General features: G+C 43.8%; 1 protein-coding gene across 1 annotated transcript in view; it reads left to right on the top strand.

Moving 5' to 3' along the window:
- The first annotated feature begins 1615 nt into the window (after positions 1-1615).
- PNLIPRP3 (pancreatic lipase-related protein 3) overlaps positions 1616-25704 on the top strand; it is a 27602-nt gene continuing 3513 nt past the window's right edge. The window contains exons 1-10 of the mRNA XM_004680411.2: positions 1616-1664; positions 7040-7194; positions 12085-12204; positions 12805-12936; positions 14952-15060; positions 17449-17568; positions 17651-17773; positions 20659-20777; positions 23211-23343; positions 25272-25383. Of these exons, the coding sequence (XP_004680468.1) occupies positions 1616-1664; positions 7040-7194; positions 12085-12204; positions 12805-12936; positions 14952-15060; positions 17449-17568; positions 17651-17773; positions 20659-20777; positions 23211-23343; positions 25272-25383 (1172 nt within the window). The remainder of the gene's footprint in view (positions 1665-7039; positions 7195-12084; positions 12205-12804; positions 12937-14951; positions 15061-17448; positions 17569-17650; positions 17774-20658; positions 20778-23210; positions 23344-25271; positions 25384-25704) is intronic.

Raw genomic sequence — 25704 nt, 5'->3', positions numbered from 1 at the left:
TTGAATTTTTAATGCTATGTTGATGAGAAGCAAAAAAAGTAAAAACCAAGAAATACTTCCAGCCTGCTTCTGTGCATGTTTATAATTTGAGAAACTGACTAAGAATATCTGGATTGAAATATTCATCACTTTAAGTTAACGTCATAGCCCGAAAGGCAAGTTTGTGTTCACTCATGTATTTTATAAAGACAATGTACAATAAGGTCAGGTTGTTTAAGCTGTATATAACTACAAATGGACTCTTATGACCATTGACACAGCCGAAAATAACTGTTATAAAAGGAACACCTACTATATACTAGGTACTCTTTGTATATTAAGTGATCCAGTCACTTAACTGACCCTGGGAGTTAGGAACTATGATTACTCCCATTTTACAGATGAGGAAAGGCACAGTGATGCTCATTAGCCCAAGGTCATTGCTAATGAGTGGCAGAGCCAGAATTTGGACCCCAGTAAGCAGGCTGTATAGTTGGTGACAGCACCGCTATTTTATATAACCACACAGGCAAGAGGGGCATATTAACCCTGTTCATTTTTTTAATCTCTTAACATGTTTTTAGCAAAGCCTACTGGTACTAAATCGATGTTTGTGCTAAGAAATATGTTGGGGGAAAATACTCAAAGTGTATAATCCTGCTATCCTGTAAACACTGAAAGTTGACTTTTGGTAATGCAAGTGTCTGACTTCAGCTCTGAGGCATAGGGCTCCAGTTTAAAGGGGACCAGCTCAAAGCAGCACACTGCCAGCCATGAAGCAGGTAAAAACAAGCTCCCCACTCTCTCTCAGGCTCCTCCAGATCTGAACCAGATCTTACTTGGTTCAGATAATTTACTACTTGGAATGACTTGTATTTCTTCTTTTTTCTTGTCTCCTGCCACGTTTTAAATTCCCACTGTTTATTTGTAATCTCTGGTAAAGAGTAAGCCTGAAGCCCTAATCCCTGACCCCTCAGTCCCAATACCGAGAGCACCCTTGGCCCCCAAGGGTCTCTCTCTACATATCCCTGCAGTCCAGAGATGTGTTCTGTAACTTCTAAGGCTTAAAAGAAGTAAACCTCTATTTTCTGTAAGATTCCCGATGGTATTGCTAAAGGGAGTCTTGCAGTCTTAATAAGAACCCCAAGGACCAGTTCAGTATTGTCTTAAAAGGGAAATACGGGTTTAAAAGAAGGAAATGTGAATGTTCCAGTTGAGCAACCCCAGGTATTTCTAGACAATAACATAATTACCAATAAGTTCAGGAAAACATTACCTTCTCAATGTTATCTAGCATCCCCAATCCTTAAAATAACTTTCAAGAGTGAATCAGTCTGTGGTAAACCAAAATATTACTAATGATGAAACAGCAAAACCGCAGACATTTTAACTACCGATCACGTAACCAAGGCACACCCAGTATAATTGCATCTCTTGATGTGAGGTAGGCATCCAGGTGAGGGCACAAGCTTTAGAAGACATAGGAATTAAAAGCAGCGTGAGCTTCACGCTCTTCTGCACCTAGGATGTAAATCGTAGCATCATAATTTTGAAGAAAACTGTCTTACTTGATAGTGAGGGAACTTCATGAGTAAAGATCTTCAAGAGAATTTTATGTGACTAAAAATCAACTTAGATGTTTGAAATTTGGATTACTGCACTCTTGTTCCTTGGCACAGCAACAGGTAAGACTCATGATTTTATTACGTTCCTTATAAAATAATGAGTACATTCTTATCCAAAATGTAATGAACATAGATTTTGGAAATATTGGCTCTGTGTATGTGTGTCATTTAATTATTGGAGGGAAATGCATCGATTTGGAACTACAGAATGAATCTTATGAGTGTCAGGAGAGCATAAGTCTCCAAAAATATGAAAACTGCCAGGTGACCTTATATTAGACTTCCGGCTCTGCCGCTTACAGGCCTGATGGCTTTGGTCATGTCATGTGTCCACTGAAGTGCGAATGTCTTCAGTTGTAAGATGGGTCTGTGGCAGTCAATGAGGAAATATATACATCTCTTCATTTCCCATACCTGGCTCATAGTAGATCGTCAGTGAGCATTTCATTGAATGAATGAATGACTAATGCTTATGGAATGTCCACATTGATTTTTTTTTTCAATTTGTGTCATGATTTTGTGGCGGAATTATATTCTGTGAACATGTCTTACAGTTGAACTCCATATGTATATTCTTTATGCTGTGGCCTACTGGTACATTTCCGATGTAGTAGTTACTGGTTTTGACTGTTCTTACCACCCAAGCTTGATATTGTACCTATTAGCACAAGTTAGTTGATAATGATTTAATTAAAATAGAATCAATGACTCTTAGTGTTTTTTAGTCTCTGCTCTCCAGCACTCCACTGATACCGGGTGTGTAACTGATATAGTGTATGATATTCATACATATGTGCAGATATACACATTCACACATATATGCACACACATCTACATGCATGATTGAAATTTCACATAGCATGAAAAAAAGAAAGAGAGATGTAGTTATCACTAGTTTTAGTATCTGCCAGGAACTGTGCTCTGTTTCCTATGATTTTCTTGCCCAGAAAAGTCCTGAGTAAAAATGCTGAAAGCAATTAAACTGATGAGTTCCAGAACAGAATGAAGAAAAGAACAGCCTTCTCTGGGCTCTTTTCTCAGAGTCACTTTCTCTTGTCAGATGCTCTCTCCCCCTATCAAAGTTTGGGCCCCTCTTTGCTATCTGAAGCCACAGACTACCCTCAAAATCCTCTCTGAATAAGGATACTAATCCATTTTAAAATCAACAAATACAGTGCCTTCTATGTGCCAGGCACTGTGCTGAGCTCTGGATTCTCGGTCATAGCTGAAAAGCATCCCTAGAGCCCATCAGAAATATTTGCTTTTCAAATAGGGAGTGACATCTGTTTGGAAGTTGATAGAATCAAGCACAAATTGTAAAATGTCAGGCCCCAGAAAATAGAATGCAAATGGATTCTGTTACCAATTGAATAGATGCAATATGGGTACTAATACAAATGTGATGTAGACTCAGTTTTTTAATATGGCTACTGTGCACTGGTGTAGGGTATGATATAAATATGTATGTGTAGATATATGTGTGTGTACCTATATGTAGAGATATATGTATATACACACATATACATACACAATCGAAATTTCACATAATTGCATAGCTTGTTTTAAAGAGCATCTGCTTGGCAGCTGTCTCCTCAGTTTCTTCCTCACCCACTTTAAGGCCATCATCAGTCATAATCACTCCTTAATGTACACAGTGGCCTTTGCTGCTCTTGTTTCACCTTAACAGTGATCCTGGTTAAATCCAGCTCTTGGCCTACTTCATGCCTGCACCTGTGCTGCTGAATGTGCCTGCAGAAACCATAAGCCACGCTGACTGTGCTACTGTGAATTCATCTTGCTCATGTAAAGTGGACCCCAAAGCTGCCAGGCTTTATACTCTACTTCCATAATCCATCCATTTTCTCAAACTCTATTGCATTCTTCTCTCCTCAAACTTCCAACACCTCCCTCTCAACCAATAGTCTTGATTTCTGGACTTCTTTCCAACTTCAGTAAAAAAAAACAAACAAGCATAGAAGAGCCCTTCCTGGGCCCACCCTGGTGGTCCAACAGCACAGCACTGTGAAGCTACCTGCAGCCACTGCAACACGAGTTCAATCCCCGGCCAAGGAGGCAACCCACATAGTGTGGCAGACCTTGCCTGTCTCGTCTGCTGCTCCCATCAGCAGTGTCTTTCAGTCTATCTGCCTGTTCTGCTCCCCACTGTCTCTGGTGAATACTCTCACCTCCTGCACCTCTGGCCTGGACCCCACTTCTTGTATTCATAAATAAATAAATCATTAAAAAAGAAAAAAGAAGAGCCCTCCCCCAGCATATCTGTCCAGCTCCCTGTATGTACCTGTCCGTGCATTCTCCTGTCTTTCACAAGAGGTGGCTGTTGTTTGCTCCTAACCAAAGTCACCTCTTCCTCTTATATGGTAGATTCCATCACCTCTTACCTCCCTTCTATTTCTTCCCCTTCACCAGTTTGCCTCCTCCCTACCACAGCATTTCCAACAACACAAAAGTATTGTTTCTCCCATTTAGAACCCCTCCTTCCTACTGACGTGTCCATATAGGGTTTCCTAGTTCTCCTCCCTTCTGTCCTGAGCTCACTCCAATCAAGCGTAAACCCTGAGAGGCCACTAAAATTGCACGGTCACTGCCATGTTGGTCAGCCCACGGTCAGTTCCCCATCTATGCCCAGTGTGACATTAGCACAGTCTGGTACTCTTGCTCAATCCCTCCCTGGCAGGAGGTTTTAAGTTGGTTTCTAGGAGGCCACACTCTCTTGAGTTTTCTCTTACTTCCCTGGTCATTCTTGGCAATCATTTTTGCTTGTCCCCCTCATCTTCCTGATGTCTTAATGATGGGGAGTCTCCAGACTCAGTCCTTCCTTTACCTGCTGTCACTCCCTTGATGATCTCACCCATACCCAGATCTTTGAACAGCAAGACGTCCAAAGTCCTATCTTCAGCTAAACTTGCCTCTAGACTTCCAGACTCATGTACCCACCTGCCTCTGTGACATTGCCACTTAGGTATCCATTCCTATCAAATGTACCTGTTAAAACTGAGCTCTTGATCTCTAGCCCCCAATCTGTTCCCCATAAAGATGTCCTCATCCCAGCGTGTGGTGACTCCATTCTTGCTGGTGCTTTGGCCAAAATCCTTGATACCATTTTTGACATTTTTCCCATCCCACCTCACTGCCAAGAGTTGGCAAATTCTGTGGGCTCCTCCTTCAAAAACATCCAGAACCCGATGGCTTCTCGCCCCCTCCCTGTCACCTCCTTGGTTGTAAGCACTGCTGTTTCTTTTCTTTCTTTTTTTTTTTTTAAAGATTTATTTGTGCATACAGAACTGGGGTACAGGCCAGAGGCTCAGGGGCGGTGAGAGGCTTCACCAGAGACAGAGTGGGGAGCAGAACAGGCAGATCGATGAAGTACACTGCTGAGGGGCGCAGCAGGTCAGGAGAGGTCTGCCCGCGCCATGTGGTCACCTCCCGGGCAGGCGGGAATCGAACTCATGTGGAAGTGGTTTCAGCTTCTTAGTGCAGTGCCTTAACCCACTGCGCCACCAGGGAGGGCCCACTGCTGTTTCTTATCTCGGTCACAGCAGGGGCCTCCTGACTGGTCTCTGCCTCTCCTCTTGGCCTGCTTCAACCTAGTCTCCACACACAAGCCACACCAGGCCAGCCTGCTCTCTTTCCTCAGTGCCTCCAATGACCTCTCTGCCGAAGGTCTTACCACCTGTGGTGTGTGTTTTGCACGAACATCCACCTGAAGTGGGATAAAGACAATATACACACTTAGGTCAGTTTTGGCTACCAGATCAGTTTGCTGCAAACTAATAAACAAATGGACTATACCCTTCGTCCCCGAGATTTCTAGACTTTGAAATTGCAGAATAAGAGCCACGGACCTGAGTCTCCCTCAGCTCAGATCAAGGTGGCCTCCTCAGAGCTCCTCAGTCCTATCAGTCAGTGTCTTGTACTTTGTCCTCCCTCTACCTGGAGTGCTTCTCCCCACACCCCAATATTGACATGCTTTGCCCCTCACTTCCTTCAGGCTCTGCATTCAGTTGTTACCCTTTTAAGTGAGGTCTTCCCTGCCGCCGCCTCTCCTGAAGGTATGGGCATCTCTGTCCCTGCCATGTGATGTTTCTCCCAGTACCTGCCACTGTTTGACCCAGGCTGGAGTTCATGTCATTCTGATCCATTATCTGCCCCTCTTTCTCCCCTGCTAGACTCTGTGAGTCTCGAGTTACTGTCCTGCTGCTTAATTCCAGGGCTGAGAACAAAATCTGGCATAAAATGGGCACACAGATAAATATTTCTTGGATAGATTAGTGGGTCTATTTCCATCTTCTCTATGTCATTGGAAAAGGTTGTTCATGGTAGGATAGAGAAACGATTCACTTTGAAAGTGGAGATTAATAAAATATGAATTAATGCACCAATTAATACAATTTCTTAACTAATTAAAACTAACTGCATGAAATATGCTTTATTTCAAATGCTTCTTCAGAGAACTTTTAGGTCAAAGAGGAAATAAAGCACTTCAGTTGCAGAATATATCAAAATATAATGACTCAAGGGCTGAAGAAACTAGAAAAGGACACATAATTTTGAAGAAGGAATTCGATTAATAAAAATAAAAATAGAAGCTACTCGTAAGAAAAACAGGGGCAAGTAATGTAACTAATACATCACTGGTGATACCTTAATAAAAAAATGGTGATGACAGCTAGAAGTAAAGGTAAAATATCCACAGGTGCGGAAACAGAGATGATTCAGCTGTCCGAATTCATGCTCAGAAAACTGAAATTTTAAATGAAAAATCTTAGGCTTTGCATTGAAAGAATCCCAGATAGATGAACATTTAATAGGAAAGGAGTGAAGTGAATGAAGTGAAATTGTTAAGTGTAAGGAGGATTTCCAAACAGACAAAACTCTGAAGCCGTAAAGGGAAAGTTGCTCTTAGTTGGCTAAAATGCAAAACTTCTATAAGGCGAGGTGAAAGCCATGCAATGAAAATATAAACTATGCCTTAGAGTATCTTTTCTAAATACCTGACTGAATGGGTTTCATATTCAGAGTTCATATTCATATTTGCTTTCATAGTCAGAATTTTCACAAATAAAGTAGAAAAGAAACAAGAAAAGTGGGCATAAGACATGCAGATCTCATCCACAAATGTCTGTCTCACCCACAGACAGCCAGAAATGCACAAAAGGGTTTTCAAGGGTATAGATAATTAAAGAAATGCAGATTTAAATAAGCAAAGATTTTCATTCTGATGGTGCTTAAATATAAAATTTTCATACTAATTTAGAGCTACATACCCTCTCCTGGTAGACTGTGGTGTTGTTCTCCACCATTTATTCTCCCTTCTTCCAGAAGGGAAGAATAGTGCCACCTCTGGCAGCAGCGAAACCTCAGAGAGGGAAACAGCTTTTCTAAAGATCCTAACACCTGCTGTCCTCTCACTGCAGGAAATGAAGTTTGTTATGAAAGGTTGGGGTGCTTTAGAGATGGCTTACCATGGACTGGGACTCTATCAAGACAGTTTGCAGGTTTACCCTGGTCTCCAGAGAAGATAAACACCCGATTTCTGCTCTACACGAGACAGAACCCCACAGTCTATCAGGTAAGCGAACTTGCTGATTTGGTGCCAAGTTTATTCAATGAACTAGGGCGTGACTATTGATCTGGAAGAGTAGAGACAGTAAGTAGCTTCTTCTGGCATGAACGATTGGTTTTAAAGGTAGATATTTTTTCATGTGGTAAGCTAGTTTTTCTCATCTTATATGTCTTATATTTAAATATAAAGATTGCTTTGAGTGTGTTGTTTCCTACAAGCTAAGTTTGATCTGTTGTGCACTTAATGTAGTGACGTCCAGATGTAAACTGTGGAAAAGCATCAGTGCCTATTATGTATTACGTTAGATAAAAAAGATAGAGCCTTCACTTTATTATAAGAAGCAGGACATGTAAATAAATACCTCTATTAGAGCATGAATTATGATCTCTCTGATATAAAATAGAAATAAAAGACTGGGATCACAGTGAGCTAAGGTCGCCTTTCCCTTGGGGCTGAGAAGGCTGAGAGTTGAACCAGGAAAGTCTGGTTGGGGATGTGGGGGTGGGGGGTGTTCCTGAGGATGGGAAGGAAGGTTTTCCGAAGCAGAGACAGCTCAGGGAGTGTCGAGGACAATGCAATGCATAGGGGAGAACCTCGGAGCTTGTTTGGGCAATGGCCAGGAGTTGGGGGCAGAGATGAAGTGCTCAGATGTGGACTTAGCTAGAGACGTAGCGCAGAGGTGAACGGTTTCCTTCCTGTAGAGTTTGGGCTTCATCCTGCCACGAGGCTCCACTGAGAGGTCACAGAGAGGCTTTGGGACATTTGCTCTGGTTGCACTGGACCTTAGTCCCTGCAACAGGGAGACCCAGAGGCACCCAGAGGCCACTTGGTCCTGTGCTGTCTGACCACCCTCAGCTGGCTACACCATAAAAATTACATGCAGGTAAAAGTCATTTTAACCCCCAACCATGTTTCAAGTGCTCAGCAGCCACCCATGGCTGGCGACTTCTGTGCCAGACAGTGAAATGCGGCCACTTCCATCATCACAGAAAGTTCTAGATGACGGTGTTCAACAGAAAGCTCTCAGCAGATGGGCCAGACCTGGGAAACTCACCTGAGCCAGAGGAGTGAGCCTGAGTGTAACACTGAACCAGACTTAATAGACATAAATTGTCCTGAGATTTCACACATGAGTGACAGGAAGAAGAAGGGTCCTCTTGCCAGACAAATTGGGGCTGCAGAAGAAGCGTCCAGGGGAAGGCAGGAAGGTGTGAGCAGGTTCTTGGCAATGTTAGTCTTACAGGCCCGCGGGCTGAAAAGGACGTTCACAAGTCTTTGACTGGGAGGTGAGCATTGAAACCCACAGAATGCAGGGTCTCCCGGGACAGAGAAGCAAGCAGGCTGGTCAGCCAGGTGGGCACCTCGACGGAGGTTGCAGGAGGGCAAGGGGGCAGAGAAGGAGCACTGGCCTGCGTCTGGCTGTGTGTTTGAAATTTGCTTTGGTCAAGCTGGTCACAACTGCCCTGGCCTCACCAATCAAGACAGCCTTGGCCTGCGCAAACACAGTCTGAGCTGTAGCTGGCCACTCGCCACATATACACACACGTGGACACAAAGCCCAGTTGAAATACAGCATCTGTAGATGGTGCCTCTACCTAGAACAAGGAAGGAGAAGTCCTGATTTGGGGGTACAGAAAGGCCCACCAAAAACATTCCTCAAAAGTTTAATTTTTACAGCTATCCAAGAGACAGGGGAGGTACTGAGTTTTACAAAAAATATGAAATTCTACTAGATGCTGCACTCTGGATGAACCTTGAAGACATTTGCAATTAAATAAACCAAACAAAAAGACAAATACTGTATGGTTTTAGTTGTATGAAGTACTTAGACTAGTCAAATTCATAGACCCAGAAAATTGAATAGTAGTTACTAGAGGCTGGGAACAGGGAAAATGGAGGCTTGTTATTTAATGGGACAGAATTTCAGTTTGGGATAATGGGAACATTCTGGAAAGGGAGGGTGGTGATGGTGGAATTCCTGCACAACAATGCTTGTAACTGAATTATACATTGAAATGGTCATTTTTATGTTATATGTATTTTATCACAATTTTAAAAAATGGAAAGTGAACCTAGGTTGAACACAAACATTTTGGGGCACTTTCACTGTCTACGTTAGATGCTCCAGATACATTTTCCTATGCACATAGGGCCATTTGTATCTCCTGGTCTTGACCCTCAGTTCTTAGAAGATCCCTGATCTTTATTGTTATCCTTCTGCACGACAGCGGTACAGGTGCTAAAACAGAAGGTAAAGATCAGTCTTCTGGCAAGGCTGCATTGCCTAACTAACAGAACATCAGAAGCCAGATACTTCCCTAGTGAAGAGAGCTTGAAAAAACTGTGTCCTCACCACTTGCCTACTTCCTTCTGCTTGGAAAGAGTCGTGTGTGAAGCTGGATGTGCAGATGTGTGCTGATTTGGCAATGCAGAAGCCTGAGGGCTTGCTGTCAAGGTGTTTTTTAACAGTGGTGAGGCTAGAGGATGAGTCAGGTGTGACACTGAAAAAATGGATCATCCCAGACTTTATCCCTCTGCTGTATTATCATTTCCAGGCCCATGTTTACGAGAAAGCAGAAGAGAACTAAGCAATACTCTGGCATACTCTTTTCTTGGAGGAACTATCAGAGTAAACATGATGCAATAGGTTTGTCTTTTGAGAGTTGTAGATCTGGCAGGAGTAAAATCAACCCATTTCCCTCAGGCATGCATGACTCCTGAGCCTATGTGCCCTGTGGGTGATGCTTGTGCCACAGGACTGAGGCGGCTTCTGTGCCTGCAGCTTTTGTTAAGGCTGTAACGTGCCTCAGGGCGACCATTGTTGACACTGGGAATGAGGCCTCCTGGGAAAGACTTCAAAGACTCAGCAGCTGAGGGAGGGTCAGGCTCCATCACTGCTCCAGAGGGCAAAGAGGAGGCTCGAGCTACTTGCAAGTGCTTGAACTTGCCCTTTCTCTCCATCACTTGCTCTGTGCTGACACTCTTTAAACTTTCTGCCTGGGCTGGCAGAATCCAAGTTGTTTTCTTCTGATGTTTCCATTCTGTCGGGAGTTTCCCATTTTCTAGATTAGGGTGCCACTTGGAGAGGGAGATGTTAGGTGGAATGTGAAGTGAGCAAAATACCTTACTAAATCCTCAGTGACTTTTGTGGCCAGGGAGGGAGTTTGAATCCCACGAATTGCAGCAGAATCTCACTTGGAGATTCTACTTGTTCAAAGCAACAGGGAAAGACCCCCCCCCCCCCAAAAGCCAGCCTCACCTACTAAGTTCCCTCTCCAAAAGGTTTTTTTTTTTGGGGGGGGGGGTGTTGGTGCTATAGAAACAGGATAGAGTAGGTGTTTGAGAGGCTCTAGGTGGGCTGGCAGGAATTTGGATTCCTTTCGATACACAAAGGAACAGGTGTTTTTGCACTTGGATTTCTTGATTTAGCAGAGAAATGCCTCCTAGCAGACCTGGATAGAGCTGACTTTATTTCCTACCTCCGCAAATCCCACACAGGTCTGGGTCCTACCCATAGAGAACGTTATGATCAGATCACTACTTGGAGACCAGTGGTCCTCAGAGAAAGACCTGTGGCTTTGAGCCCGCTCCCCGGGACTCGCACTGCTCTACTATGGACAAGTGATTTGACTTCTCATCGTGCTCCTTCCAGTTGTTTAAAATCTCTGCTTGCCTCAGTGTCATGAGGGTTAAACGAGCTTCTCTATACAGCGCTGAGAACAATCTCCGCCACGTAGATAGATATGAGCGTTCGCTATCTTATAATGACTGCTTAAACCAACTTACGATTCTTCTAATCATTCTCTTAGTCTTGCGTGTACTTTAACTAGCTAGCAGATTGTATGATTAATTGCATGCCACTGTTAAACTCAGGCACTTACTAATAAGCTCTTCATTTGAATTCTGTAAGTATCTAAATGTGCTGATTTTCCAGCTATAGCCTCCCCTATGATCAAACTTTCTATTTGCCTATTCAAGTCATTTTTTGCCTCTATAGAATTGCTTATTCTTGTGCCTTTTGGATTTTTTCTTAATAAAAAAAATCACTTAAATTTAAGTATTCTAAAGTCTTTGAGGCTTTGTTATAAAAAAAAAAAAAAAAAAAATAGGCGCTCCCTGGTGGCGCAGCAGGTTAAAGCACTGCACTGAGAAGCTAAAGCCACTTCCGCATGAGTTCGATCCCCGCCTGCCCCGGAGGTGACCACATGGTGCAGCAGGCCTCTCCTGACCCGCCCGCTGCTCCCCTCAGCAGTGTACTTCGTCGATCTGCCTGTTCTGCTCCCCACTCTGTCCCTGGTGAATCCTCTCACCCTCCGCATCTCTGGCCTGTACCCCAGTTCTGTATGAATAAAATAATAAATCTTTTAAAAAAAAAAGAAAATACAAGAAATATATAAGTATATTTAATGTCATCTTATTTAATGTAATTTTAAAGACTGGAATTATGTTTAGTATGCTCCTGCATGTCAGAGGTGAGATTCTGCTCTCTGCTCTTCATTCACAAAGCGGGCTGGGCAACCTCTTTCTCCCTTGCATCAAGCTCCACGTCTCACATAAGACAGTTCTCTTAAATTACAGTAACACGTGGTGTGCAGAACTAAAGCATACTGAAATTCTGATTGAAAGGGGTCTAATACTGCCTTACAACCATCACCCCAAGACCAAACACTTTTATTTCTCCATGATTACATCTGTGTGTTGCATTACAGAAAACACTGACTATTTCTCAGTACTTTTTAAATATGTGACAGTAGCTATCCCTTTGGTTAAAAATACATGAAAGGTGGTTAAAAAGAAATTTAATGGAAAGCTCTGGAGAAGATTTAAACTAATTCCACTAAATGTTAAGTCATTTTGAATTATCATTTTTCCTTAATTTCTTTTCATTTGCAACAGGAGCTCAGTGCAGTTAATTATTTAACTATCCAAGCCTCAAACTTTGGAACAGACAAGATCACCCGCATCAACATACCCGGGTGGAAGGCAGACGGCAAATGGCAACGTGACATGTGCAAAGTACGATGTGAATAAGCCCTTTACACTAGTGTGACGCTTTGTCTTTAATGTGAGCATTCGCTGCAAGGTACTATGCGCTTTCATGGAAACATCCATCTGGTTTTTCCCATTGTCCTCATTCCGAGTCATCAAATGAATGATCTATTTCCCATTTATTGTCACTTATTCTAAATTGCAGAATAATGGAAGCATATTATTTTAATTATTCTTTGGTAAATTCTCACATCTGACAAAAGATTGAATGGTACAATCAATTTCTTGTGTAATTTAAGGGGGAAATTTTTCCATGTTCATGCCATGAAATTAATGTCCCTTTTTTATACTCAAGATTAATAGGCTGCTAACATAGTAAGCAATTAATTATTTATAAGGCCATCCACTGTAGGGGAGGCAGGCCATCTGAATCACACCCTAGCTCTACTTACTAGCTCTGTGATCCCGGGCAAGTTCATTCACTTACCTGGGCTTTAGTTTCCTTATTTGCAAGTGAGAATGAAGTGAGTTAATGCATGTAAAAGCGTTAGGACAGAACCCAGTGTGCAGTCATTGATTTTTTTTTAATTCTTTTTAAAAATTACTTGCACTTAATCCTTGTACCAGGTGTTGCTAGAGGCAGAAGATGTGAACTGCATTAATTTAAACTGGATCAACGGTTCCTTGGAATATATCCATGCTGTAAACAATCTTCGCGTTGTGGGTGCTGAGGTGGCTTATTTTATTGATGTTCTCGTGGTAAGGAGAGTTGATTTTTTTTAAAGTGCATTTAGTTGGTTTTTCATCACCACACCAATAATGTTGGGCAATTTTTATGATTTTTATGTTCTTTTTATAGCTAATGCAGACACTGAGCATGGAAATGATAAGCATTTTTTGGATACCCAGAAAAGGGAAGTTCTTGGAAAATGCCTGTGTTTGTACAAGGTACCACTAGGTGGCGGTATCCCTTCAGGCCGGCCTCCACCCAAGGTCACTGCCTGGGTCAGCGTGTTGGACCATCTCGGTTATTAGTTTTCTTCACGCTGTAAACTTGTCCTTAATGAATATAAACGGTTTCCATCTTCCAAATGCTGTTTAGTTAGAGTGTGAAATGTGGTTTTCCCCCGAAAGAGGGTCCTATGGCAGTGAATTAGGCCTCTAGGCCAATCCAAGCATGACTCCTTAAGCTACACGTGTTCTGAAAGAAAATAGATGCTGCTATTTAGAAGGAAAATATCCTGAGAAAACTGAGAAATCTCCAAATGCACCACCATTATAGAAAGTAATTTCCTGCCATAAAATGCAGTGAAGTAAAGTCTAGACTCATGACTCCTTCAGCTTTTAAGGAGGCTCACACAACCTTTCAGCACCTCCACTGCCCTGCGGAGGGACTGGCGCTCTTCCAGATGCTAAGTAAGGTTCATGTGAGCGGGGCCTGCTCTCTAGGTAGGGTGGAATGTTGGGAGAGGGGCAGGAGCGCTCTCCCTGGGATGGGCCTCAGGGAGGCGCTGTGGACCCTCCTGGGACAGGGTTAGACACAGGCTGGGGCAGGGAGCCCCTCACCTGTGCCCCACACATCTCCTCTGCCAAGGAGGGATTTAGGGAAGGGCCTTATGTCGAGAGAATGGAAGCAGATCGGTGTCCTCCCCAGAGAAAAGCAGGTGTGGGAAGCTTTCCTAAACTTCGCGTTGACCCCGAGGCTTCAGGTCTGGGTGCCTTCATCCCAGTACAGAAATGAATAGTCGTGACTGTATGAAACTGGGAAATGTTTGCTGAACTGAAGCAAAAGTGAGCAGCCTGCAGCCTTGGGTAACCCAGACGCCAGCCCCTCCGAAGGGGCAGCTGAGGGACAGGTGTGAGCATCTTGTACACCTCAGTTCCTGTCACCTCCTCACAGGGCTGTGCCCCCTTCCCTGAAGCACTGGCCCAGGGCAGGCAGGTACCTGGGCACTGGGCAGGTGTTGGCGGAGGAGAAAGGATGGAGGGGAGAATGAGTGAGGGCCAGTTCAGATTCCAGCCTGGAGAGGAGGGTGGGAGCGAGCAGAGACTTAAAGGCTGGCAGCAGAGAGAAAGGGCACCCCAGGCCCAGACCTGGAGCCATTTGGAGGCAGCTATTCCATTGAAGCAGACATTCCATTGAGGCAGCCATTCACATGTAAATGAGGGGAAGCACTCTTCATAAAGCAGCACAGAATATTGTCATTACTGTTGGGAAGATGGCACATTTGATCAAATCACCTATTTATGCAAGTGAAGGAAATTGCTTGATTTTTACTGTTATCATGAAGAGAGCCTAAAAGGGAAGATGGAACTAAAATGCTTGTTCCTTTGTTCCCATGAAGGCCTGTTGTGCGAATTTGGGGCAAGTAATCTCTTGTGAATATCTTAGCACCCCCTCTTTGAAAACCATTGCCAGGCCAGACCTGTGGTAGAGCTGACTTGCGGAAATGAACGAGGGTGGGGCAGACAACAGCGTGGACGGACGTAAGGGGCCCTTCACCTGTGTTGGAGGCCAGCTGGAAGGGCAGAGACTGGAAGCCCAGGCACAGGCTGGGCTGTTCTCTTGCTGCTGGTCACCGGGAGGCCACTTCGCATGGGGAGAAGGGCGGAAACAGGACGCCTTCTTCAGGCCACCTGATGATGTGGGAGGGCTCGGGACCAGGCCAGAGAGGGAGATACCTGTCCGTGACTTTTTTATTGTGAGCATATTTTACGCATTTGACCTCTTTTTAAAACACTTATTCTGTTTTCCTTGTTCAAAAACCCATCAGGAAAAATTTGGATATTCCCCTTCTAAAGTGCACTTGATTGGCCACAGCTTGGGAGCACACCTGGCTGGGGAAGCGGGGTCAAGGACCCCGGGCCTTGGGCGGATCACTGGTAAGCCTTGCCCTGTCCTGTGTCTCCTGCACCTGCTGGGTGCCCTCTGTGCCCTGGCCACTGCTGGCCGCTCCTGCCGCCTGATGTGGCCGCCCCCAGCCCTACCGTGCGCGAGCACTGGGGTGGTCTGTCAGTCCAGGCCCAGCCAGCTCATTTCACTCATTTCAGAGCTTCCTCACTGCTTAGCATTTCTCGCTTCTTTGTGTCTCTCAATTTCCTGAGCACAGGATGGCACAGACCGGTCCCTCTCCCCCTAGATGTTTGCTGCCAGCCCTCAGCCCCCTTCTCTCGAGGTGGCTCGTTCTCTACGCCGCCCTGCAGTTCGCCTCCATCACAGCTGAGAGATACAAATATCACAGTCTTCTATTTATATACTTGTTATTTCCATTTGACTCTGAACTACTTAGAAAGTACCCACTGCTGGCCCAGACATAGCACGTAGTAGGCTCACGCTCTGTTTATAAACCAGTAAACTTCCAGTTCCATGAACATGAGCACATGCACTTTTTTAAATTCAAGATTTTCTTTCTAGAAATGTTAAGAATTCCATGTTAATAAATAAAGACCCTCTGAGATGCTCGGTAGGAGATACTTGCAAAATAAATAAATAAATTAAATAAAGAGAATCTAGGGCATCCCTGGTAGCCAAGAGCTCTCAGCAATATCAATGCAAAAGCTTGAATTTGATGCCTGGCCTGGGAGGTGACCCACATGTTGCTGCAGACCTCTCCTGACCTGCCTGCTGCTCCCCTCAGCAGTGTATTTCAGTAGATCTGCCTGTTCTGCTCCCCACTCTGTCTCTGATGAATCTTATCAACCTACTAACACCCATCTGGCTTACACCTTGTTTCTTCTACACACAATCAATGAATCAATCGATTAATGTATAAATAAATACATAAATAAATTTGAAATTAAAAAAAATAATTCCATGTTAAGTTTCAGATACACTGCCTCAGCAGTCTCCTTATATAATAAGTTTTTCCACTGAAAGTTTCCTGTTTCTTGTCCCCATCTGATTCCGGCTCACCCCGACCGAACACGCTGATGTCACTATTTTTATTGTGGTGCCACAGGTTGTCAAAAATCCCCCTTTAAGTTTTCAAGCCCAGGAGAAAGGATGTGTCTGGGCGCAGCTTGTGTATAGAGTCTTAGGTCATCTACACAGCCTAGGGACCTACAACCCAGCCATAAAATGAAAACCCACACTGGGTTATGGTAAATTCACTGGATTTTGATTCTTATTTCAAAAGGCGGATACCACACAACTCCAATTTTTCCTGCCAAGTGAACTGTCCTATCGAGTAAACAGAAAACAATAAATGTTTAGAGGTCCTCTGAAGGTCCAAAGAATTTATATCATTTGGATGTTGTGATCAGTATTCCTTCTAAGTAGTTTTTGAACAATCATGTTCTTTGAATAACAAAGGAAGCAGGAAGCGAGACTCGAAAGTGACGTTGGCTTTATGATAAAACCAGTTGGAAACAGAGAAGTCATCAGCTCCCCCATTGTGTTAACGGACCCCTCCTGGAGGCGCTGTGCATTCTCTTTCCCCTGAGGATGCTCCCACCCACCTTTACCTAGCGGGTCCCATCTTCCAAGGTGGGCACCTATCCTCCTGTGTGGGCACAGTGCCTGTGCCCACCTGTCTCTGCACTGAGCACGCTGGAGGGAGGCGTCCTCTCTACCGGACACAGGGCCCCTGCATACAAGGCCTGGCCCTTCTCTAGTGCCAGAGCCAGTTCACACGCATTGTGAGTGCTTGATAACCCCTGTCTCTGTGTAAATGAGTGGATGTGTGATCAGTGACAGCATTTTAGAGTCCTTGAGGTGTCTGAACTTCATGTCTTCAAGACAATCAAACGGAGACAAGGGGCTGAGTCTGGTCTGGTCCCATGGGCTCTGAGGACATAGGAGGACCGAGTCAAGTCACTTCCCGTGGCTGGACTTGTGGTTTTGATTCCAAAGAAAAGAGAGACTGAGCAGAGAACTGGATTCTCTCATTTTGACTGTCCTGTTTTGGGATTTATCTTTACCTATGGAAGGGCCCCTTCTTTCATTTTGACTTCCGTTTGCCTGTAGCTGTTGCTTTCGAGGCCGTCTGCAATCCACCACCCTCAGTGTATATGTGGGAGTCACGTGCAGTCCCCCAACAGCCTCTTTGACCATTCTGACTCGCTTGGCTTCCCCTCGACACAACCTTACTTGTGTGTAGGAGTCTGACATTGCCATAGATTCACGTAGAAGCTGCATTATAGACCCTGTCTACACACCTGTGCTACATAAGACACGCGGAAGGAGCCTCTCATCTTCACCATCCATCCTTCCAAGGAAGCCACTCTGCTGTGCACAGCGCAACATGTAATAGACCTCGTCTTCTTTCCCAGGGCTGGACCCGGCCGGGCCGTATTTCCACAACACACCGAACGAAGTCCGGCTGGACCCCTCGGACGCCAGCTTTGTGGATGTCATCCACACGAATGGAGTTCGCTTGCTCTTTGACTTTGGTCAGTTTTCAACAGAAACAGAAACTACCTGGCTCCCAGAAGGGGATTTTAGAAGCACTCATTCTGCTTTTACTTACCGCAGGTGCCGGGACTATTAATGCTTGTGGACACCTGGACTTTTATCCAAATGGAGGGAAGCACATGCCAGGATGTGAAGACTTAATCACACCTTTATTTAAATTTGATTTCAATGTTTATAAGAAAGGTAAGTGATTTCTAAAACTTCAAGAGGGATGTTTCCTAGTCACTGGGCTCCCTTCTGGGACAGGGGCACATCTTTTTGCTTATAATGTGATTTAATATCAAAAGGCATTTTAGCCCCACTCACATTGTGAGATCTGCAAGATCAGGTTCTAGCTCTTAATTACCTTTGTGTCTCCAGGGCCTGGCAGAATATTTGGAAAGTCATTGCTAGAAACTAGGAAAGGTGTTCATCCATTCAACAAATTTAGACAGTGCTGGCTATGGGCACATGCTGACTGGAACAGCAGATGTTGGAAGGAAGACAAAAATCCTTCCCTGAAGGAGTTGATCTAATTTTCTAGAAAAACAATTAAGAAACCAGTGCTAGGAGACAAGATAAAGCATGGAATGGGAATATGATATGCTGATGACACTGGGAATGAAGCAGAGATTTTTGATGGGATGGCCAGGGAGTCCTCACTGAGTAGGTGACCAAAAAAAGTGAACCATGTGGATGTGGGTGAAGGGCATCCCCGGCTAAAGGGCCAGGCTAGCAAGGACAAAGGGCCTGGGGCAGGACCCTGTGTGAGAGTCCAGGGAGGAGTCTTTTGGTTGAGGTGAGTGAAAGAGAGGAGGAGTACCTGCAAGAGACTAGAAAAGGGCAAAGGGGGGAGATAAAGGCCTGTGAACAGTAGAAAAGACTTCAGCTTTTACTCAGCTGAGAGGGAAGCCATGGGGAAGTTTGAGCAGGAGAGACACATGGTTTGACTTTTTTAGCAGAATTACTCTGGGTCAAAAAGACTGGGCGAATAAATAGTAATTACCCTTTTATAATTCCAGTAATACTATAAGGCTCTTAGTTATAAGCAGAAAAAAATTTTTGCTTGAAAATTCCATTCCTCCCTATCTCTATATTTTGTCATCATACCAAAAATGAAATGCGTTATAAATACTTTGGAATAAAGCATAATGACATAATGGCAGCTATCTGGATGATTCTAAATATCTCACCCCCTGATCCTACGTTGTCAGAGTATGTGTTTGCTCTCTCACTTGGTTATTAGAGAAGAAAGACACACATCATGGCATTGAGGCAGCTTAAATTTGTTCTTCATTAGAGGTAAATTTCAAAATTTTACATGTGTTCTGAATGAGTAAATTTGGAAGTATCTATTTGCAAAGACTATTTAATAAAAAATACTGATTAATCTACTGGTAAGTCACAGACTCAAACTGTGAATTAAAACCAGTTCCACCTTGTACAGATAAGCAGAATGAATTTTATCTTCTTAAATAAGAAGATTCCTTACAATGATGTAAAAATATGGACCATCAGACTCTTTTATATAACTGCATTGTGTTATACACAGAACATTTGAACTTTTGTGAAGAATCAATTCAAGTAAAATATATCATAATATACCACTTTGAGACATTAGATTTCCTATAACGTTATTAGATTAAAAGCATATTTATCATTCAGATTGTCTTTAGACGAGCTTTAAGGCTGCAAGATATTCTATTTTGCATTTATGTATTACGAAGAAACCATTTACTGTTAAAAATCATAGTTCCCAATATTCTAATGAATCCTCATGTCTAAACCACAATTAATTGCACAGAGAAATCTGTATTAAGAGGCCTGATATAAGAGAAGTCCTTGTTTAAAAAAAAATGAACATGATTGACCTCTGCTGACTATATTACATTTTTGAAATTATGCTGTCTCATTGCATATCTGTTGGCATAAAAAAGCCATAGTGACCATTTTTCTGCCATGGTTCTGAGACTTAAGGCTCAGAGGTCTGCTTTGCCATGTGTCCACATGGGGGTGACTCGTGACTGCATCCAGTTGGGGGCTGGGCTGGACTCAGCTGGTGGGAAGATCCAACATGGGCCTCTACATCTGGGGTGTTGGCACCGGCTCGTCTTTGAGTGGTCTGTTATCCTTCAGAGCCCACCTCCCCAGTTAGTACCCTGGATTCTTAACATAGTGGCTGGCTTCCAAGGTCACAGGAGAGGATGCTGGGCCATCTCCTAACACCAAGGCTCTGGAAATTGCACAATCTCCATCCCTCCATGCTCTTTTGATCAAAGCAAGCCGTATGACTAGCTTCAGGGTGGCCAGGGATGAAAAAATAGACTGCATGTCCTGAAGGGAGGAATAATAACATGATATTGCAAAGGGTGAGGACCTAGAGCAACTCACTGGAGACAGAAGGCCGCCATTGTAGAATAAGGAGATACCATTACAGTGAAACCAAAATCCACTTTCTCAAAGGCAACTGAGCTTTGGAACAACAGTCCAGGCCTCACAAGAAAATGTTGTCATATGAAGAAAACACTCATAACTAGAACACTTTGATAACTCTACCATCCACGGTAAAATTACATCTGTCTTGTTTGCGGTACAATAATCCCCACTGTTGATGGCATTGAGGCGTATGCCTGACAGTAACAAAACGGATTTGTCATTAGCTTTCTTCTAATGCTGCGACCTGTCATCTTGAAGCCCAGCTGAATCTAGTTTACCTGGCATGCTGTTGTGTGATTGAGTAGGAAGTGCATTTTTTCCTTTGGGCAGAAATGGGGAGACAGAGAGCTGACTGAATTAAGTTGGATTCTTTAAGATCTAAGTGCTTATGTCAGAGATCTGGAAAGTGTTGAGGATGTTAATGTCACAGTCATCTACCTCTGCATTTATCTATTGGCCTCTGCGAATGTCCCTTTAGACTCACCCACAGAATCCGTCGGTATAAAGAAAATGACATGTAACTTGAGTAAGTGTGTAATTGCATGCCTACACGCATGGGTCTGGCTGTCTCAAACTTCTAAGAACTAGTTTATATTATCAGTTATCTATTCATCAGTCCATTGCCATCAGTTAATTGGAAATTGTTTTCACAGCAGTGGTTTCCTTCTTTGATTGCAACCACGCCCGAAGTCACCGATTCTATATTGAAAGCATTCTCAATCCCGATGCCTTTATTGCTTACCCTTGTAGATCCTACGAATCTTTTAAAGCAGTAAGTAAAGCACTTTGCCGTGGAATTTAATTAGCAAGTCATTTTTGAAGCATGATCAGCCAACTAAAAATTAGGACTTGGAGTGTGTGGCAAAAAAAAAAAAAAAGCAGCTGCCATTTTGGGGAATAATAGATTTCTGTACTGAGTGGTAAACAGGAGCTGGTTGCTGAAGGGCTTAAATAACAAAACCTGCTATTTGTATTCTGGTTGTTTCAGCTCTTTTGAAGATTATATCCAATTTTGCTGTTTTGGCTATTTGTTTTGCAGTAATTAGATCCTCCTTAAGTCCAGGGCAAAAATATTTCTGTGTGTATATTTTAAATGTCATCGTCAAAGCTATTCTGAGAAGCCTGAACCAATCAATAGCTACAACCAGACAAACATATTACTACTTCATTGGAACATGCAAATTATTTTACTGAAGTTCAATTATTTATACCAAGCACAGTGAAGATATGGCCACTCACAGGAGCCTCTCACACATCAAAAAGCCAAATCTGATTTTGCTTGTGTCATGAAGCACACAGAGCCAGATCTGAGCGGAACGTATTTTTCATTTGGTTACCACTATGAAAGGAGAAAGAAAATCTATTTTGTAGTTGGAAGTGGAAAGATTTTCCTTCTCATATTTTAGAAACCTAATCCCATTTTATCAGGGGGAAAAAAGGTGGTATTTCAGCTGAAGTTCCCCTCAGTCCTAGTACTTCTGGTGAGGAGCTGGGGGGCTAGGGGTGTCCCTGCCCCGTTGCAGAGCTTCCTGGGCTGTCCCGACGCCCTGAGCCAGGTGTCCTTCCTCAAAGGTCTGGCGCTCAACTGCCTTCTCAGAGCCTGCGGACCAAATACGGGTTGTTTTCCTGTAACCCCACCTTCTGCGCCTCCTTCCTCCCGCCCCAGAGGTGCTATGAGCAGCTAAGGGCATCTTGGCATTAACTGTGCTGAAAGCAGGTGGAAACACACAGAAAGGCACCTTCAGAGATCACGGGGATGAAGCTGACGGACGGGAGACCCTTAGGGTCCTGTGACACGGATGCTAATTACGGGTGGAGACTAGAGAACATTGTGTCAATTTCCTTGATGTGTTTTATTGTACTTTTACTAAATAATCAAAAAATGAAGTGAAATGAAGGATATGAACTAAAATAAAGGGGGTTTTCATGCCACACTGTCTGTTCAGTCCACCTCCTCACACCATCACTGACTAGATTTGCAAATGTAGTGACTTGTTTAACTTCTCTGTGCTTTACTTTCCTCGTCTGTTAAGTAAGAGGTTAAAGGCTTCAAAATAACAGGGACTTTGTGGAGAGCCATTGCATTAGATGCATGTAAATCAGACCAGTGGCCTGTGCTGGCTGAGTGCTCAATAAATATGACCCCTTGTTATTATTGTTATTGTTCGAGTTTTCCTTGTTAAAAACAGGAGCTTTAAATGGGGTGTTTTATTACAATCTCAGTCTAAACGAACATGGTTTATAGATCTAAAGGGTCAAACCTAAAGAAGCAAATACTCAGAACACTGCTATCCAGGTCTTTTTATGTTAACATATTGTTAGTTTTGCTTTAGATTTTAAAGCAGGCAGATAAAATTGAAGTTCCTTCTATCCCCTTCACCCCTCCCCCAAGGTTTGAAGTGAATCTAATATATAGGAAAGAATTGTAGCATTCTATAAGTACCTTTCTGGATTTGCTTTTTTCATTGACTTGTAAATTGAAGATCGACTTTGATGAAAATATATCTCTTGTATTTATTTTGTAGGAATCAGCCACCATGATTCCGTCACACCTCTACTGATGCATGTTTTGGTTATTTCCACTCCTTGTTATTAAAAGCAGTTCTGCCATAAACACCACTGCATGCCTTTTACATATTTCCGAGGAACTTTCTGTATGGCACATAATAGAAGTGAAGTTGTCAAAGCATAAGTGCATTTCTGTCTTCATTTGACATTACCAAGTTGCTGAATGCAATCTGCATTCTCCTCAGAAGCGAACAAGAATCCTTGGTCCCATGTCTTCATCAGTACCTATATTGCTAATCATTTTAAGTATAAAAATCTGAGGGTGAACTTGTATGTTGTTTTAGCGCACGCGCACATACACACACACGCACATACAACTCATCAGACATCAGATGAGTGTCTAGTCCTCCCATAGTCATTGACTAATTGTGATTCCTCTTCTGTGGGTCAACTGTTCTTATCATTGGCCCATTTCCTATTAGACTATTTCTCCTTTCCCTAGCTGGTTTTTATTGTACTTTCCTTTATTTCAAAAGCAAGCAGGGGTGGCCTGATAGTCAACCTACTCATTTTTAAATGCACACGTTTTATTTAGATTTGAAAGATTTTATAGTTTAATAATATATACCGCATGTGTTTATTGAAGGTCAACCTTTCTAATTACATTTCTAATTACCTCTTATTTTTTTGTCACCAGGGAACTTGCTTCCATTGTCCCAAAGAAGGTTGCCCGACGATGGGTCATTTTGCTGATAGATTTCAGTTCAAAAATATGAAACCTAATAGATCATATTATTTTTTAAACACAGGGACTCTTTCCCCATTTGCCCGTAAGTATTGCAGCTCAGTTTTATTGTAATGCTTTAAGTACTTATCTTTAAAAATTGAACAGTTTTTACTGAGTATCTACTAAATGACTGGGCGCTGGGCCAGGCTCTGAGGTTGCAGTGGAAAATGATGCAGTGAGCTTCGACTCCTGGGCAAGACAGCAAGAGCAAAACGTCGCCTTCCGTCCTGTGTTCCAAACTTTCTGTTAGGAGACGTTCAAAGGAGACACTTCCACAGCCAAGCCAGGGAAGTCTCTGAGGGAAAGAGATTCCTAAATGGACTCCTGAACAATGAGTGAGAGGGAAAGAAAATGGGGTCTTCGGGTGGGCAGGTCTGTTATGTAAAGCTGGAGAAGAGCCCCAGCCTGGAGTGTGGAGACCCTGGGGGAGCAGCATGAGGTGGTGAAGGTAAATTAGTTCCGGTAATAAAATTGTGGCACCACGTGTGGAGTCTGGTCTCTGAGCTGAATTCAGGACAGCCACTGCAGGGTAATAAAATTACCTGATTTTTTAAAAGGAAAAGTCAGTCCTTTTGCTGCAGGGACTGGAGGGGACAAAACAAGGCAGAGGGACCTGTGTGAGCCGGTGGGCGTACTAACTACCCTTCTTGTGATCCCTACATCTGCACCCATATCAAGCCATGCTGTGCACTTTCAGCACACACAGGTCGCTGGTGAATGACATCTCAGGGGAGCAGAAGGCCAGAGAATTGCCACAGTTACCCAGGCTGAGAGGTAGAAGCAGACAGAGAGCTAGAAGCAGCATGGTGAAAGGATTGAGGATGCCGCAGCGATTCTGGCTGCGGTGCGTTGCTGAACGTGGTGACCCAGAAGGAGAGGCTGCGTGAGGGGGCTGGGAGCTCAGTTTCTAGCATGTTGGGGTTGTGAGGCCTTTAGGAGCTGGGGCTGTGCAGCAGGTCTCAGCCTCTGGAGATGAGGAGGAGCTACGGAGATCTGAGCGTCGCCTGCTCCTAGACAGCGATCAAAGCCGTGAGCACGGGTGTGATTGCCTGAGAAAAGGTCGTGAAGGGGGAGGGGAGGGCAGAGGAAGAGTCTCCACCGAAAGGGAGGACTGGACAGAGGCGGGAAGGGAAGCTGGTTGGGGTGGCAGTTCAAGGAGTCAGAAACGAATGACAGTGACGAAGGAGGGTGCCATTTGGACACCAAATAAGCCAAAAGGTCAAATGAGTCCCAAAGGGACTGCAGCCGTGCGGTCCCATTCCATCCCGGGGCGACAGGCTTCGGGTCTAGGGGAGCTCAGGGCAGGTTGCAGTGGGAGAGGCTGAGGTCAAGGCCAACAGTGGCAAAGATAACATGAGGGGTGAAAATCCTCCCCGGGGGGTTTTCCTGCCTCTGACAGCTGCTTTCCAAACGCTTCCATGGAGAGTAGCACTTCCCAATGAGCGCTCAAGACACAACTCCAGAATTCAGAGAAAACTCAAGCTTCTCGACCTTTTGCAAGATGGTGGTTCTGGTGTGAGCTCTGCCCAGCCCAGCCCCAGCCCTGCTGGAGAGTCCTGGCACATCACTTCTGAGTAATTTTAGACCTTCTTGTCCAGTCGGTTTTCCATGTTTTTTCTCTGGATGCCTTGTCTAGTGACAGCAAGGGAAACATGCCACAGAGTGCAAGTTCAGGGGACAAAAGAAGACACACACTGCCCTTTAGTCATCCAGATGGCTTGGAAAGCGAAGAATTTTCTGGGAAAAGACTCCTTATCATATTTCTGCAAAATTGAAATGCAAACATTTATAATGTATTTTTAAATGTACTTCCCCCATTACATACGGTTTTATTTTTCCATTTAACATGTCTAATAACCTTGATCTGCATTAACCCTGCAAAGTTCATTGTGCTAAAATGCCCAGGATGTCATATCTTTTACGTGTTTTCTTTAACCCTACATTTTTCTCTCCTTTCTTCCTTATCTCCAGGTTGGAGACATAAGCTGTCTGTCAAACTCAGGGGAAACAATGTCACTGAAGGGAGCTTACTTCTCCTTGTAGGAGGAACAAGTGGAAAAATGGGAGAGTTAGTGATCACCAGGTGGGTAAGATGGGACCCAGGCTCCTGGTGCTGGACTTGGCTTAGTAGTTACCCAGCTGTCTTTTCCTTCCTCACAACACCACAGCTGTCACGTGACATGGCTCACATTTCCCAGACATGAAGGAGAAGGCGTAAGATTTATTTTCTATACAAATTCAACTACAGGCAGAAAACATTAGGACATGATGATATGAAACTACTGATCTAGAAAAAAAAAAGGGGGGGACCTCCCTGGTGGCGCAGCGGGTTAAAGCACAGCACTGAGAATCTAGAGCCACTTCCGCATGAGTTCGATTCCCGCCTGCCCCGGAGGTGACCACA

This window comes from Condylura cristata, unplaced genomic scaffold, assembly GCF_000260355.1.
Source record: "Condylura cristata isolate star-nosed mole 26May11 unplaced genomic scaffold, ConCri1.0 scaffold00011, whole genome shotgun sequence".
NCBI classification, from domain to species: Eukaryota; Metazoa; Chordata; class Mammalia; order Eulipotyphla; family Talpidae; genus Condylura; species Condylura cristata.
This window is presented reverse-complemented; position numbering and strand designations above follow the sequence as displayed.